Source organism: Pterocles gutturalis, unplaced genomic scaffold (assembly GCF_000699245.1).
Source record: "Pterocles gutturalis isolate BGI_N339 unplaced genomic scaffold, ASM69924v1 scaffold16857, whole genome shotgun sequence".
Classification (NCBI taxonomy): Eukaryota; Metazoa; Chordata; class Aves; order Pterocliformes; family Pteroclidae; genus Pterocles; species Pterocles gutturalis.
In genome coordinates this window covers 40,976-58,212 of record NW_010108225.1, presented here as the reverse complement: position 1 = coordinate 58,212, position 17,237 = coordinate 40,976, and the positions used below count along the sequence as shown (strand labels likewise).

The 17,237-nt window shown below is 45.8% G+C and overlaps 1 protein-coding gene across 1 annotated transcript in view; it reads left to right on the top strand.

The window, feature by feature from the left end:
• The window catches only part of PDLIM1 (PDZ and LIM domain 1), a 31,780-nt gene that overhangs the window by 3,778 nt on the left and 10,765 nt on the right, over positions 1-17,237 (top strand). Inside the window, exons 2-3 of the mRNA XM_010072552.1 lie at positions 6,378-6,462; positions 17,071-17,237. Coding sequence (XP_010070854.1) covers positions 6,378-6,462; positions 17,071-17,237 — 252 coding nt within the window. The remainder of the gene's footprint in view (positions 1-6,377; positions 6,463-17,070) is intronic.

Here is a 17,237-nt window from a genome sequence, read left to right as displayed (position 1 = left end):
TGAATTTAGCATGTCTAGCAGCTCCAGCAGTTTTCTGAGCTGGTGTTTGTTCACTCATTTTGCTTTTTTCTTTCAGACTAGAGAGTGCTTTTAGAAATGTAGTTCCCAAGAAACTAAAGTAAAGGTTCCATTGTTGTCTTCAGCGCTGTAAAATCGTGCTCAGCGCCATGGTTTTGTATGGTACACGTGGAGAGACTGACCTACAGCAGACAGTGTGCTTCAGTCAACTCAAAACCACCTGGTTGCTAAACTGATAAATTTCACAGGCAGAGTTTTGAGCCTCTCACATTTATAGGAAAAAGGACATTTTGGAGCTTGAGTCTTTGAGAAGAGTTGCTCTTTTTTTCTTTTTCTTTTTTTTTTTTTTCTTTTTTTTTTTCCAATTAGGGTGTGTACATCGTTGCACTGACATTTTAAGGTTGAGCAAAACCTCCTGCCAGGCTGCATCCTTCCAAGCACACCTCTGATTTTCCTTTAATGGGGGTAAGCAGCAGGACGTGTCCAGCAGACTGGAGAAAGCTATCAACTGCCTTTGGAAACTTAGTGTATTTTGGGAAAGACACTTGCACTGACAAAGATCACTCATAGAAGGGAAGGCTCAGGAGAAACAAATTCTCCTACCACAAAATTCACCTCATAGCCAAAAGAACCAAGCATGACCGATGTCAGTGGTAGTGCTCATGGTGAATTTGACACACAGCTCTGTGTAGCTGTAGCTGCAGATATACAAAAGCAGACGAATGTTCTTTGCAGCACAGGTGAAAATTTATTTCTAAAACAAATGGCTCTTTGCCTGTGGCTTTAGTCACCAAATGGGTGGTGGAACTGTGCTTATATGAAGCTCTGAACAACTCAGAGGTAAAGTGTGTATTTATATGGGGTTTTTTCAACAAAAAAGAAGTGTTCCTGCAGTGAGCCTGCCCTTCCCTCTATGTCTGGAGGCAGGTTGGGGGTGGTAGTGCGAGAAGAATATTTGTGAAAAGGGATTGGAAACATGTAATCTCTTGTTCTGCTCCTACTGTCCTTTTCTTCAAATTTCAATCTGCTTTTCTGCAGCTCTGCTGCCAGCATATGATATATTAATGCACCTTTTTTGTTTGCAAAACACTCTGTTACTTCACTAAAAGTGATGCCAAGGAATGGAGCTATGTATTTGCTCTTTGAAAAGTGAAAGGGAAGTCGGATCTGCCACCAGCACATATTAAATGCATTGTCAGAAAGGATCATGTGTAGATGCTTATGAAGAAGAAGAGAGCATGTGTGTGATGTCACCTGCATTTTATTTTGTAGGTTCAGTTGCACTCTTGCTTGCTCCACATGTTCCCAGGTCTCAGCTGTGGGGACTGGTTGCACAAAGCCACAATAGGCTCGAATTTGTGTTCTAGGAAGTTGCTGGAATATGTTGACTCATTTAGGTTTGCTTTTTGTTTCCCTGCATAGAAGAGTTTTCCAGCTCTGTCATCTTACTAATAATTCCCTGGGCCCTGGGAAAAGCCTGATGCTCTGCGTGCAGCTATATAAGGGCATGCAGATTGCCTGGCCCTCCGTGGCAGCTCACAATCTCTCCATGGCTGGTGTGGTGCGCCCAGCCCTCCTGGACGCCTGCCAGAAACTTGTACTAACAATTGACACATTCAAAGTCATTTTGGCAAGTCAAGCTTGGCATTTGTTGTGTTTTTACCGCCTCTTTGGCAAGGCAAAAGTAGTTACCTCTGCAGCTGGTGAGTGGAAGAACAGTGTGAGTTTAGCGGTCAGGTGTGTTTTATCCTTCATAACGCTGTAATGACACTGCTTGTGATGAACTTCTGTTGCTGCTTCTGGGCAGCTGGAGTTGCCCTTTAGTATTGTATGGTTCTATGAAGAGGCACCTGAAATGCAAGGAACAGAGGGCCATGCGTGAAGAAATTAATTTGGGGCCTCTTGTCTCTAGGAAGTTCTGACTGGCATTGATTGCTGTTTGATTGGCAATAGGCTGAGTGCAGCCCAAGTACCATTTTGCTTGCCAAAGTGAATACTTCCATTAATGGATGGTTGCTAAAAGTGACTGCTTGTGTTTAAATCCAAGGGCATGTACTTTGCAGCTGTTGTAGTTAGTTAAGACGCTGATTAAAACCTTCCTGGTAGCCTGAAAGCTCTTGTAGTTAGTCTCTAAACATTATAAAAATGTCTGTCCAAAATTCTGGGGAAGGTTGAAAGAGGAATTCTTTAGATCTCTCCTCATTTTTCAGGTAGCAGACTTTGTGTTGCACAAGGAGCTTTTCAATCTCCATGCATTTAGTTGCTACTTTCGTATCTTAGTTGTTTCCATCTAGTGATTGAAGTGGGAATATAAATGTGCCTCTTGCCTTTACACAACTTATTTATGCAGTTCCTGGCACACAAAATTAGACCCTCATTTTCCAGCTCTGAATGTTCCCTCTAAGCTATGGCCCAGCTCTGCACGCAAAGCATGGATAGCAAAATCTAGGCTCTTGTAATGTTTATATTATACTATGTTCAAGCCAAGCTTCTTGAAAAATGTATTTTGTAAATACCTCTCCAGATTCCTGCCTTGACTTGCATGCAGTTTCCTTCCTCCCCTTCCTATCAGTTCCTCCCCATCCAAACTAGCATCAGAGAAATTTCTTTCTAATATTGGGTCTTGGTTTCTGCCTGGATGAAACAGCAAATGCATGGCTGTCTTGGTTGCTCTCTCTCCTGTAGTAAGGAAACAGCATGGAAATGTAAACTGCAAACATGACGAAGTTTGTATATCCACATGCCTGCAATTAATTTGCCTGACACTTGTTCCCAGGCTTGTTTGAATCTCATGGTTTTGTCTTCTCTTTCTGCACTGTTTGAGTGTTGCTCTTTGCTGGAGTCTCATTTGAGATAATACGCATCAGAAACCGTATTCTAAAATAACTATTCATCAATTCAAGCAGGTGTCTGTGAGATCCTGTGGGGATGCTGCAGCCTGCTGGCTTTCACTGCAAACAGGGTGTGATTCCCCAGCAGGCTGTTGGACATCCAGCCCCGCCACGGGTGGGAAGGCAGGTCTGGCAGCCCTGACAGAGTGGTCATGGTCAGTGGCAGTGTTACTGTCTCACCAAGGGGAGTGTGAAGGCAATTTTGTTGCTGGGGGTCCTCTTCTCCAGATCTGAAGAAGATCCTCCAGAAAGCCACTACAGTCCTAGCAGTAACAGCCTGCTGTGAACTCAAGGCACCGTTGCTGAGGCTGGGTTTGAGATGTCGGCTCTGACATCTGTTCCCTGCTTCATATAAATAAGATATGAACAGATAAGATACAAATGTGATGAGTCTAACCAATCCACCCCTTTGTCTGTGCCTTGTGCCCATACCTTCCAGCCTTTCAGAAAGTAAGTCCTGGGCCAGCAGTGGGACATAAGGTGAACTTTTAGGTGTTATTTTTCTTTCTCCTGCCACACTTCAGTAAAAGTGCAGGCAGTGACACCAGGAGCAGAGCCAGGAAACCCTTGCTGAGACATAGCAGTCCCACTAATGACCTGCAGACCGTGGGCTCCACAGGCAGTGTGATGAGACAGAGCATGCACCTTGAAAGCCCTGCTAGGCGAAGCCAAGGAGAGGGAAGCTGTCTCCTCTTTGCAGCTTTGCTGGGGCCATAAATGGGCTGCTGAGAGTGGCTGAAGGGCTCTGCTGCAGCTGTTGAGAAGACAAAGAGAAGCTTTATCCTCCCAGCCTTAGAGGGACAACTGCACGGGCTATTTAACCTTTCTGTTTGGATAACTTTTAAACTGGATTCAAAGTAAAGCCTGGAGTGACCTTGCTGCTTCCATTTATATCCAGTGACAGATCAGAATGGCAGCAGGCTGGGAAACAAACTTGTGCTTTTTTGCCTTGCTAATAAATAAGGGAAAAAAATCTGGTAAAAAAACCCCAAAACAACTCCAAAACACTGGCTGCAGTAGATGGCCACAGCTGCTTCCCCTCCACTGGAGACCAATGTGCTGTGTCACCTCAAATGCATTGATTGAGGGGCAGTGGGACAAAAGCGAGTGCCTGGGGTAGGGGGAGGTTTCTGTTCTGTGTTTGTATATTGGCGTGCTCTAAGCTTTAATTTGCAGTTTGAATGAGGCCTTTTGGGGCTTCTGAAATCTGATTATATTAAGCTGCTGCAAACAAAAAATTTACCTGAAAAGTTCTTGGATTACTGCTGGTGAGAATTGACATGGGGATGCCTCATGCTAGAAATCAGCTGAAGTGTTAAATGCTTTCTGAACTGTTCTCTCATCTCCAGCCAATGTCCACCTGCTTACAGCCTGGCTGGCAGGGTATTTGATTTCCCTGTACTTTGCTGTGTACCCTGTTTTTCCAGAGGAGGTGAAACTTGGTTGCACGTGATCTCCAAACACTTTCAAGGAATAAGGGTTTGCATTGGTCAGCGGGCGGCTCCCCTCTGCAAACACAGTCTTCAAGTGCAAAATACAACCATCCTAGAGATGGCTGTGACTTTGTCAGGCTTGATAGCTAGAATCTAGGTAAAATCGCTGGTTCCTCAGGCACCTTAATGCATGGGTTGCCAGAAGCAAGGAGGGAATGGCTGGTTTAGAATGGCAGTTTTATATTCACCTGGGGTGTGTTGTGCATCCAGCAAACAGCAGCTGTTGGGACAAGATAATGATCAGATTGGCATAGATCTGATCCCATGCAGCTATTACATTCATATTTGTTAGTCTGTGTGTAGTGCCCCAGCTTGCCAGATGCCAGGACTGGGGTGGTGTAGATTGTTGGGTATGAGCAGGGATACAATAGCCCGCAGGGTGCAATAGCCCGGAGTCAAAGGTTTGCTGTACCTGAATGCTTGTAAAGGATGATATCTGGTGTGACCTGTGTCTTTGTACTTTCCTGCGAAAGGAGGTACAGCACAGCAGGCTTCAGCTTTCTTCCGTGTAAAGTCCAGAGTGCAATAAATGCTATAGCAGGCCAATAAAATTTCTCCTCTTCCCCAGGTGAGAATGCTGCCTCCCATCTCCTCCCACTGAGCAACCCTCTGGGTGTAAGTCTTAAAATACTACTTGTGCAGCAAATGTCTGGGATATACATGTGCATCACAGTTAAGTTTGGGCTGTTTAAAAAATATCCAGACATTGGAGGGCTTTTAGAGGAATGGTGTAAACCAGATTGAGTTTATCCTGGGTAGCTCTACACACTGTTTCTCCATCCTTGTCAGTTTTATAAGCCTTTTCTGTTTAAAGTATCTTTCCAGTTATCCAGTTAATTCTCAGTGGAATTATTCCTGTTCTTCTAAATAAGTACTTAAATTGTAGCTGGCCCTGGACCCACAAATATCTGGGAAGTACATCTATTTGTAGTTGCAGATTCTACAAAGGGCTTCTGTCAAAACAGGACATGGTTTTCAAAACTCATCCTAAGAGATTATCAGCCATCTGGTTGCTGTATTATGCAATGTTTAGCATTGAACAACGGTTTTTATTAAGCAGTACTGCAGCCACTCGTTCCCTACTATTAAAAAGTCTGGGAAAAGTGGCATTGTTTAGTTCATCTCAGATGCTAACAACTGTCTGTACTTCTGAGAAATGTAGGTAGCATGTTTCCTACAAAGTATATCAAGCAAACCTAAGCACTCTACTCCTTCCTCACCACTTGGTCCATAGGAAAACTCCAGAATAATTATGGTAAAAGCGGTTGGTTTTGGTCACAAATCTTGACTTGTGTTTCAGGCTGCTGTGACTAATTGGGTCAGACCACAGACCAGCAAAGGTTATGCAGACTTTCTCTTGGACACATTATGTCGTCTCAGTTCTTAGTCCCATTGCAGACTTGGACCCATTTTTTTCATCGTTCCCAAAAGCCTCTGTTCGTTCAGCATGGATACCACTGTATAAATAAGAAGAAAATTCTGGAGACCTAAACCAAAAAATACTTCTGGCTTATCAAAGGCAGCACAACTTTAAGAACAAAATGTTCTCTTTATAGTCAATACAGACAAGAATCATTCCTCTTCCTGGCTACCCATAAAAGAGTAATCTGAATTGTCCCACTTAATTAAAGGTTCTGCATCTGAGGGATAGCTCCATCTTCTGCTGTTTGGGTAACCCCCAACTCTACTGCCTGGGTTGGATCCCATGCTTCTTGTGTTGCCAGTGAATTCCCAAAGGATAAGCCAGGACAGTGACTGCAGAGATCCTGTCTTTCTCCAAGGACCTCGTACAACATAACTAAGTCATCCAAGTTACATGCCTAAAATGAGGCTGTCTAGATTCCTCCTGATGTGGACAGTGCTATATACAAAAGACTGAGGAAGTGTTTTCAGCTGATGAACTTAAAGTCTTTAATAACAGTAATGATGTTCAGTGATGAAAGTAGATTAACTATTAAAAATCTGTGTGTTGCAGAACGGAGTCAAAAGTCTGGTCACCGTTTGTAAATGAGGAGGGAAAGACGCATCCTTATAAAATGAATCTGGCCTCTCAGCCTCAGGTGAGTAATGGAGTGTCCACATGCTCTTCTTTTTCCTGCTTACTTCTTCTCTGACTTTGGAGCGGCTTCTGGCCTGATCCTCCAAGGAGCTGAGCGTGTGTCACCCCGTTGGTTGCACTGAGGATAGCGCATAGCTCCTAGAAATTTGGAAACCTTCAGAGACAGACTCCCTCCCTTATGGTAAGATTGCTGCTGTGGAGAGCTAGTCAGATACCTTGTCAAGGGTAAGCTGCTTGGATCGGAGGCATTGTCTCCTGCCATCTGCATGCTTACACCTACCACAGGGCACAAAAGGCACTGTAGAGGTGTGGCTCGGTGAATCATTGCTACCATTGCTAAGGCTGTTGATTTGCACAGATAGGAGGGAGGAAAATCGTTAATTCTTAGTGTTTTTTGTTAGGGGTATTTTTGTTGTTATGTTTTTTCCTCTTACCAGCAGGTTCTTACTAGCAGGCTAGCCATGAAGAAAGTGGAAGAGAAACACACCAGCCTTTTATATTTTTATCTGTGGGGCAGATCTTGCAGCCTCTGTCTAGGAGGTTGGTTTTGTAACCTTTTGGCAGCCTTGCTTCATTGGTCTGCTGTCTCTGTCAAGTAAGCATAGTAATAACAGTGCCCTGTGGAAGGACATGGCCTGGGCTAGGTTTGGAGCATTACACTGCACAGATCTACAATAACTGCCCTGAAAGCAATGGCATTTTTCTATATTTTCATCAGGGCAGTGACAGGGATTCTGGCCCTAGCACACATCCCATTTGAGTCTTTCTAGAAAAGTAAGTAGAGATAAAATTAATTTGACTCTACAATTAATTAAGTGCTAATATGTCTGTTTGGGTTGGAAAGGACCTGAACCTAAAGTAGCAGATGTGCAGCAGCGCTCCGCCCAGATCTTGGCCTGGGATCTGTCCATGCTCCCTCTTATGCCAAGCTGCTGTGTATTGCTTGGCTCAAGAATGAGATGTGGTATTCTCCAGATATGTCATAACTTAGCCAAGGCACAGCATGAGGCTGAGCCATTTGGACTTAGGCTGGGTTGGGGCCGTGCAGTGACACCTGCCTATAACACTGCTGAGCTGAGATCTGGTCTGTGTCATCTGCTGCCCAAGCTCTGGAGATGTGCTGCTGCAAACCCTGCGGACTTGAGGGCTGTCACTTGCCGAAGGAGTGGGTCAGAGTCTGTGCTGAGGCTCTGCTGCAAGGCTACAGAGGGCTGTTGTTTAATCCAGCAGGAGACTTGATCCTGGAGTCCAAGTCCCTAACCCAGCCATTAACCAGAATTTAGCTGAGTGCCCTAGAATTAAACATAGGGCACTACACACACCAGGTGGGAGTTGAATGTAGCTCATTAAGTTTAGTTAACTGCAGCAAGAAACCCATGGCTGCAGATCCGCCATCCCTAGCTGCACCACCACACTTTTCCCCCCAGTCCAGCCTGGGTCACTGAAGAGATATCCACTGCTGATCAAGTACTAAATATAGGCTATTTTAATTAACTGATGCCACTCATTTGCTCTGGCAGTTTTAACCCTAATCAATGGCTCTCCTTTAATCAGCTGCCCTCCAGGAGGAGTGTTTTCATGGGAGTCATCCCTGGACTCTTTCAGGGAGCCTCCTGCAATTCACTGAGAACATGGGTGAGAGGGACCAACTATAACTCTAGCCTTTGAATTACAAGTCATGTCCTGCATTCTAAAATCCAAGTAAAGGGCATCATGAAGGTCAGACTGTGCAGGATTCAGCAATAATTCTGGCAGTGGAGCACATCCCCTCCTGAACCCCAACCTTAGTCCTTAATCCTGGTTCTAGCTCTGGCCATTATGCAGATATCCCGACGCTACCATGTGTGGCACAACTGAATTTCTTCATACCAACCTGTAACTGTGTTGAAACTAACCTGTAACTGACTTTGTCAGGATAATTTGGTGAGAAACTCACAGTGGAGAGATTCCTGTTAAAAATCTTATCTCTGGATGGTGACCCTTGTCTTAAGCTTGCCCTAGGAACCAACTGTTGCCTGAAATGAGGCTTTGACCCCTTGTGATGGCTGACACTAGAAGAGTTTTATTTCCTGGTGTAAAAGGAACACTCAAGCTCTCACAGAAGTCTTGCCTTTCTTCTTCCCTTCCTTAAAATGATGTCAATTAAGTCATTTTCAGTGGCCTACATGAGTAGTGCTTGCTGTTTTTCAGAGCATGGGGCTTTCCTTTTAAGGGCTTTGCCTGCTACATATTCAAGTGGAGGAATTCAGCAGCGTGAGGGAAGATATGTGTCTCATGTCTCCCAACCACAAGCTCCCATTTACCTTTCCTGCTTAACAATGCCTGAACATCTAGTCCACTGTGCCAAAGAAAAGTGTAATGATCAGCATAAAGTTTTAAGGGTTTGTTGTTTTGTTGTTTGATTTTTTTTTAAATACACACCCATTTCCTTTTTCAGTAGCTGACTGCAGTGAGTGGGGTTTTTGGTGAGGTCTGTCTGCTTGGAGCATGATGTCAGAGGAGCATGCTGACTCCTGCCAGAGCCGTGGCAAGCATTGGCCAAGGCACTCTGGGGCTGTGTCTTTGCAGCATCACCACAGATTTCATCCAGGACTGCTGCAAATCATGATCAGCAGAGTGCAGAAGATGCTGTGCAGATATATACTAGCATGGCAAACTGCTATGAATTTTACCACAAAGATGCTGATCTTACATTTCCAACAAGATTGGTAGAGGTTGTGAGTAGAGCCCAATCTTTGAAGGCAGTGCTGTCTGAGCTGTTCAGGTTTTTTTAACTCACTCACCAGTGAAAATAATATATTTGCTTTTTTTTGTTGACAGTCTCGTGCAGAACACTTACTAATTCACTTACCAAAGACAACAGGACATATTGAGTCCAAGTGGTTCACTTAAGTCCTGAACCAGGGTTCTCTGAAGATGTTTCTCACTGGTTTTGTGCACAGCCCTTTGAAAGCAGAAATATAATCATACATGTGAATAGACTTACTTCAGGCTCAAAAAAAAAAAAAGCTTTAAATCCTTTGCTGTAGAAATTGGACTGCAATTATTCACATAAGTTTTCACCTTTCTTTAAGATTAAGTAGTTTGATGTTGCCTCTTCTACCTTCAGTATCTTAAATGACATTTCTCACAGCACTTATCCACCTTTTTTTCCTCTTCCTATTTTATTGGTGCAGTTAAATAACTAGATCTTTGCAAAAGATCTTGCAAGAGAAACTAATTTTCAGTTTGTCTAAAGGACTGTGTGACTAGCTACATATTTTAAGATCACTGCTTATACATTTTTTTACCCCATTTGAAAGAGACTTTTTGTTTACTTCCGTAAGCCTTTTGGAGGCTGATACTTGGTGAAATGCTGTGTCGTCCTGTGGAAATATTTTCCCTTACTTGGAACGCAAGTTCAAGATGCTCTTATGTGCCTTTGGAAAATGAAAAGGCATAAATAAAAAGGCATTCAGCAACCTCCCATGCCTTCCCTGAAGTCCTGAATCCTAAGGCTGACTTCATTGTCTAAGCTGACCTTTCCCCATGAAAGAGCCACAGCCTTATTATTATTTTATTACCATTACCTTTATCCTTCTACGTTAATTTAAACTGAGGCGAGAGTGATGACAAAATCACATTTCATCAAAAGGTGCAGCAGCTTATCAGTGGTGATGGCTCAGCGGCTGAGCCAGCTTTGTTTTGGGTGTGACCATGGCAACATTAGGGGAAGGAAATGACGGAGTCTTCTTAGTATATTTACTCAATTATTTCACTTGCACTTCTCAGCCAGTCCTAAGGGCAATCACTCGGTGTCATTTTCCCACAAAGAGCTTTTCCTCACCACAGTGGGAAAGATTAAAATAACATGTCTGTCTCTCCCTTCTGCTTAAGTTTTCTTGAGAAAAGTGATCACAGCAAGAGAGAACAAGTTAGTTGGTGACTAAGGTAATTTTAATGCTTATGATGCTGACCAGAGACCAGCATAACTTTCAGCCTCTGCCGTGCTCTCTGGTAACCCGGGGCCAGGCATTGAGCTTTGTGTGCATGGCTGTATTGCCCCTTAAATAAACAACAAAACTCTTTATCCTTCAGACTGTGCCGTGTCTTGTCAGACCTGGGCTCTGTGGGAGAAGGTTTGTCTTTTTTTGTTTCCCCTGTATTTGTAGGACACTGAGGTCAGTGGGGCCTAGGTCTCTGAGCTGAGTGAGCTCATGTAGGAAATGAGCTGAGAGAGACCAGCTTCCAGGGTGGTCAGCATCAGGACTGTCTCCAAAAAAAGCTTGTCCTGCTCCCTGACGGCCACATACCCCATTTGCAGCAAGTCACAAGTGTTAACGTCACCCCTCAAGAATGTCAGTGAAAACTCTTGGTTTGAGATGGATAGGTCAGCTCTTCTGAACCGCAGAAGATACAGGCTTTCAAACATGAGGACGTTTTGGGTTTTTTTTTAATGAGAAATAACCTCCAGACATGCAGCCGGAGGAGCTGTGGAGTTGAATCATGGTATTTGTGGGATGACAGCGACAGACAGCCACTTCTGTCTTCCCAAGGCATCTTAAGAGTGCCTGCCCTGTCCTCCTCGTCCTCACAGAGTGATGTCATTGTTTCCATCTTGTGTATTTTATCTCCTTGGATATGGAGAGGGCAGGAGCTATAGAAACTGGGTGTGTAGCTGGCTTGGTCTTTGATAAGGCCATGCGTGTGTGGGCAATGCATGAAGCAATGGGTATATAAAGTAACAACATTGTGTTTCAGACAAGGGAACCGTGCTGGCGTGTCGTGACCTGCTGGTTTTGGTTAAAAGGCGTTACCACATGGATGTGGAATGTGTCGGGGATGTGGAGGGAGAGGATGTGGGAAGCCAGCCTTGTTGTTTTACCCCCCTAGAATAACAAAGCACCAAACCCTTCCTAATTTCTAATCAGATTTCAAAGCATTGCAAAAGATCTTTCCATAGCTGAAAAACCCCAAACAATAACAGAGTGAGAGGTGAAAGTAAAGGCACTTCTTAATACTTGTGCTCACAGCTGATGAAACATAGTATGGGGTAGAGTTTGCCATGGAGACATCCTCTTCTGAGCTGTTGCAGCATGTTTGGCATGGGCAGCCTCCCCCCGGCGCGCCAGCTGGGCATGAGCACGGCCTGAGCTCCCCAGGCGGCTGCGCAAAAGCGAGGATGGGGCCAGGGGGTTTGGCCGCCGGTGTCCGCTCTCCTTTCCCACCCACAGGACCAGAGCGCGCTTGTTTGTTGAGGTTTGGTCAGGGGCCCATTTTCTTAGAGCTGAGTAAACATTTATACTGAGAAAAGTTTAATCTTGTTTCCTCTTGGTGTGGCTCTTGAGGTGTGCAATCCAGGATCGCCCGCCCCGAGCCTCGGGTTCTGCCATGGGATGGTAAACCATCCCAGTTTATGGGGCCCAGTGGGGCAGCAGGTTACGCTGGCTTGCTTGGCCGCTTTGGGGACCTCTGAGGCCATGGGGACTTTTGCTTCTGCCTGCAACTTCAGAGCCTGGGTGCTAATTTTTTTTTTTTAATTTGTAACATGAGGTCAGAGTGAATTCCCTGACTCTGAGAGCTGGAGCTTCGGGAAATAACTGCGCTGGCCAGTCTCTAAATCACAACTCCACACCTGAAGCTAGTCTTCGGTGGCTTCAGGCGTCCCCCTGCTCCATACTCAACCTGCTTTTGGTCCATAGGCTGCAGGGAGGTGGCCTGAGAAGGGGCAGGAGGAAGGCAGGGGAGCAGGGCAGTAGCCAGCACCTCTGAGGCCCCAGCCCTGCCAGGAGAGGAAAACCCTGCTTCGGGGAGAGGAGTGCCCAACCCCTCACATCTCCGTTTAGTTTATTTAGCAAGTACAAAAAGCCTCCAGGTTTTTCCTGTTTCTGGTGGTGGTGAGGTCAGTGCAGCCGGGATGGCCTTGGCCACATCACCATGGACCCAAGAGCCCACCCTCACCCTAGACCACCCCCAACCTGCCTGAGGGCACTTGGGACCATGGAGGCATCCGGGTGGCTTTATGCCCCTGATGCGTGCCAGCATGAGCTCAGCCAATGGAGGTGCCTCATCCTGGGCTGTCCGTCCATCTCTCTGCCTTGCTGGGAGCTAGGAATTTCCCTAGAGTCCTGTGCCCCGATTCCCGGGACGAGCAGGTCCCATGGTGGTAGCCATGTCCATCCATCTCCGGAGCATGGTGAGGAGGAAGCAGCCACCCATACTGTGAGCTGCTAGCTGGCCCTGAGTGTGGAGCTGGTGGCTGACACAGCTGTGGGGATTTCACAGACTGGGCTTCAGCGTCACCAAGCTTGGGTTGGTGCAAGCGGGATGAGAGGGAGGAAGGGGCCATTGTTTTTCCAGATAATTCCCCATGACGCAGGCTGCAGCCAGTGTGGTAGGAAATGCTGGTCTGCTTCCTGCCCTGGCGCTGGAACGTTTTTCCTCGTCCCCCCAGCCTGGCACTGTGACTGGCGGCTCCCAGCCAGGAAGGCTGGGATGGCGGGGTAAGCCCCTTAGCACCAAGCTGGAAGGGCCATGGTGCAGCGCGTGCAGCATGTGGTGGTGTCCCCATCCGCCCCCAGAGAGGGCTGCTGCCACCAACAGCCAGCACCAGAAAACCCATCTGGTAGGAGGCCTGTGTATTTGACCTAAAACTGGGGTCATACAAACCTTGTTTGTCCTTGGGATTGGAAGTAGCTTTTTCTCTGCGATGGGGGGATTTGCACGGGTGCCTGAAGGACTTGGGAGCTTGTGGGGGTCATGCTCCAAAGCCATTTGGAGCTCGTTCATATAGAGGAGATAGTTTCAGGAATGGAAGAGGCTATTGGAAGAATGTCCCTGCTTGTGTTGGAAGTCAGCCTCTGCCCAGTGGGGGGACTTTAAGACGATGTATCTGTTGCGCCTTGTAAACTGGAAATGGATTAGTGGCACTGCAGTCATCCTCTTTTTCATGAACCATTGTCTTCTGGTTTACAGCCTCCTCATGTGGCTTATTTTCTCCTTGAAAGTCCACTTCAGTTTGAAAGTGAAGCAAGATGAGACCCCTCTGAGTTCAGAAGCAGCACCCTGGCAGAGATGTTTGTGCAGTAGTTAATCCATTTTAGCTTGGGGTAGCCCCTCTGACAGCCCCTCTGGAGATGTACCTCAGCAAAGGAAGGAGGCTGGTGTCTGCACAGACTAAGCAGTTTAACTATAATGGCATCAGTATATAGTAGTAAAATACAGCTCTTAAATATCCTGCCTGGAGGCTTGGAAGCTTCCATACCCCAACTTCAGACTGAAATAACCACTGCCAGTACCCCTGCTCGCTTCTGACTGCAGCCCACTGCAGACAGGGTCTGAGGCAGCACCATGGCTTGCAGGAAGGACAAGGTAAGTGCTTCTGGATCTGCCTGTAGATACCAAGCAAAGTTGTCTCCAAAAAGATCTAATGTTAGTCACACTCCTCTGTACTACTGACAAAGAGCGAGCAGCTCCTGCTCTGACCGGGTAAGAGCATGTCCTTGTGTCTGACTGCCAGCTCTTCCTTTGCAAACAGACAGTTGCTTACTGTTCTTGCAGTTCATGCTTCAGCCAGGGATGCTGTTTAATGCTGCTTGCCCCCTTTTCCCTCCATTGGTCCTGGGAACATCACAGCCTTAGAGATGCTGCAAACCCTGGGCATCTTAACTGCATAAACCAGGCGCTGCATCCCCAACACGTGCACAATATAGCAGTGTTTTTGTACAAACATTTTTAACTTGCCTGCTTGCAGACAGGGTTTTGGGAGTGTCACATTTCCAATTTTTTTTTTCCAGTAGTAAGTTATATAAACTCACATAAACACATGATTCCAGGAGCTGGGGCTTTAACAAAACTGCTGCACAGCACAGGGCCTGGATTGGTAGGTCTGGCAAATACCTCAGTAAATGCATTTGACAGTGAGAACACGTTATCTTTTGATCTTTGGCTCATGAAAGCACTTGTTCTTTGCAAATTCCTTCCACAGCTCAAGCAGAAAGAGCATCACAGCATGACAGGAAGTGCTTGACAATTTGGATTATCCAAATGCCCTTTATAATGTTACTGCTCTTGTAATACTTGTCTGTAGACCCCCAGTTTATACACCTTCTACACTGTTCTTAAAATGGGATTTTTCTAGTCTAAGCTTCAGACACCATCTTCTGCACAAATATCTCTGTTTGACTTGTTATAAACTCCCTTAGTGAACTTTACATGAGAGCTACTACAGATACCCTGACACTTGAAAGCTTCATTATGGTCCTGGGATGTTATTACACAGCAGAAAACCCGCTCGGTGTCCAAAAGTGGGACAAAATCTCCTGTGTGGACTCTGTGCCTGAGTGCATGTTGCAGCTCTTGCTGGAGTCAAGGCACTAATGTGATTTCAGTCTCTTTCCTCCATCTGGCTGTCTATTTTCACAACATTTGTAGGAGCTTAAACATCCTTGAAGCCTCCATCACTCTGTCAAACTGATTTGGGCTTGGCTGACAGATTCAGAGGTCCTTGATGGGGGTGAGAATGTGCCCACATGCATGTGGAGTATGTAATTGAGACACCTTAATTCCTTAGGAAACCAGACTTAAAAAAAATACCCTAAATTACTTCCCTTTCTCTAATTCTTGGTTAATATTAAATGTTTCCACAATACAGGTTGTGACATGATTTAAACTTTGAGCCTATTTGATGTAAGAGTATAACCCATTTAGCCTAAAACTTCTGCTTCTGACTTTCATTAAACCAACTATTTGTGTGCACATCTGAAACCCTCTCCTACTTGTGGCCTTCCGCATGGTGGGCTAGCATGTTTATTTAGTGCTGATATCAGATCACTGATACTTTTCCCCATGGTGTGATATACTGTCTGAAGTAATCTTTTTTTGCTAAAATCTGCATTTTCAGCCCTGGGAAAGACTATTTTTGTGAGCCCTATTATGTGCTTTGAATGAGATGGCAACAAAGGGAGATTAGCTAATTACTCCAGGGTCTTTTTTCCTTTGGTGTGTGGGAAAGCGTCATGGCTGATGTCCATACATATCAGCCAGAAAGCTGTGGGAGAGCAGTCTCGCCACCCCACACCTGAACATCTTGAGCTACCCCACTGATTTCAAATGACTTGTAACTGATGAGTGCTTTTGGATACACCCTGCTCTTCTCTGAGGGATGCTATGCTGTGCTTGATGCCATAAATAGCATTCAAGTGCCATGAAGTGAGATGACTCCCATCTGTCAGTCTGGGAATGCTAGCCCGCTGCCTAAGAAAATCTGAGGACATAAAGTGATATAAAGAAAAATCTGTAGGGGAATATAGTCATTCTGGTGAGTGTTTATCCTGTAATTATAGCTCTATCAAACAAAGGCCGTGAGATGTTCAAAGGGTGGCAAAGGCTCGTGTTGTTGCTGTAGAAGTCAGTGCCTGTATGGAGTGGGAGGGGGAACTGGTTGTGTTGATTATAACTGGGAACCATGGGCCCAATGTGTTAAGAAGGGCCTCATTTCATCCTGTGCTGTTGGGTCTTAGCCCTGTAGTTATCCCATTGCCAATTTCTACAGCTGGCTGAAACATTTCAAAATTCACATTTTGGTGCCATCTTTTAGCCCTGAATATTTCAGCCACCTTCTGCCTGCTCTAGTGAGACCCTGTTGTGCTCACTCCTTGGTTTGGTCAAGTGTCTTCTTTGGGGAGAAGTAAGCCCTGGATGTTATTGACTCTGCCCCAAGGTGCTAATTCTTTTTCTAGTGATGGGGCTTAGAAATTTCCCTATTTCTGTTAGCGCTGCCTGTGGTTCGGAAGAGTCTTAGCTCATGTCTTAAATATTTAACTGGGATTTGGCACCTTTCATTTTAAGTTGTAACCAATGTTTCTAGGTATCCACTAGTACCTCTGGAAGCCTCCAGTTTGCAGCAAACCCAAAACATCTGGGTGGTACCTCATGCTTCTGGCCCTGAAGAAGTCTGGCATTTAGCTGTCACTATCTGCGGACAGTCTTTCGTATTAACAAGGCTCATCTTCCCACCTTTGTTGTGGTAATTTCTTGTCCAGAAAACCCAAATTTGTTCATCAAAGACAGCTGTGAACCCCAGTCTTAGCTGAAGGAGCAGATATGCTCCAGAGCACTTGTAGTAATGACAAATCTGTTCTTTTTGGGTTGCCCTTACCTAAGGAAAGCCAAACTTTCAGATGTCATTGAAGAGTGCTGCTCTTTCTTCCCCTCATCTTCACTTCGACATAGCAATCAGCCCTGCTTTCAGGAATGGCAAGGAATGCTTAAAATGTGTAGTCTTGTAGAGAAGGTAGGTCCTGTGGCTTCCTGTAGGCTTGCAGGAGCTCCCAGGCATGTGGCAGCTTGAGCTAATAGCTCTGGCAGTGTTTCTGAGCTCTTATGTTCCCAGCATGTCAGCTCTGAAATGGCCTGAAGGTCAGCTTGAAGCCACCCAGGACGGGGCCAGAAGCACTCATGATGTGTGGAGGGTGCTCACCTGCTTTGGTGGTCGTGGTCATATGCTCCTCCACCGACACCACATGCAAAGGCCACCACTGCAGCGGCTGCTTGCTTCAGGCTGCCCCATCACATCCCACCTGCATGCCTGAGCACCTCTGATTTTTTGCCTCTGCTCCTTTGCATGCAGGAAATAAGGCACATAGGAAGTGCACACAACCGGAGCGCGGTACCCTTCACTGCTGCCACGGCTTCTGCCCCCAGAGTGATCACTGCTCAGTACAACAGCCCAGCAGGCCTCTACTCCTCAGAGAACATCCAGACCTTCAACAGTGCGGTGGAGTCAAAGACATCACC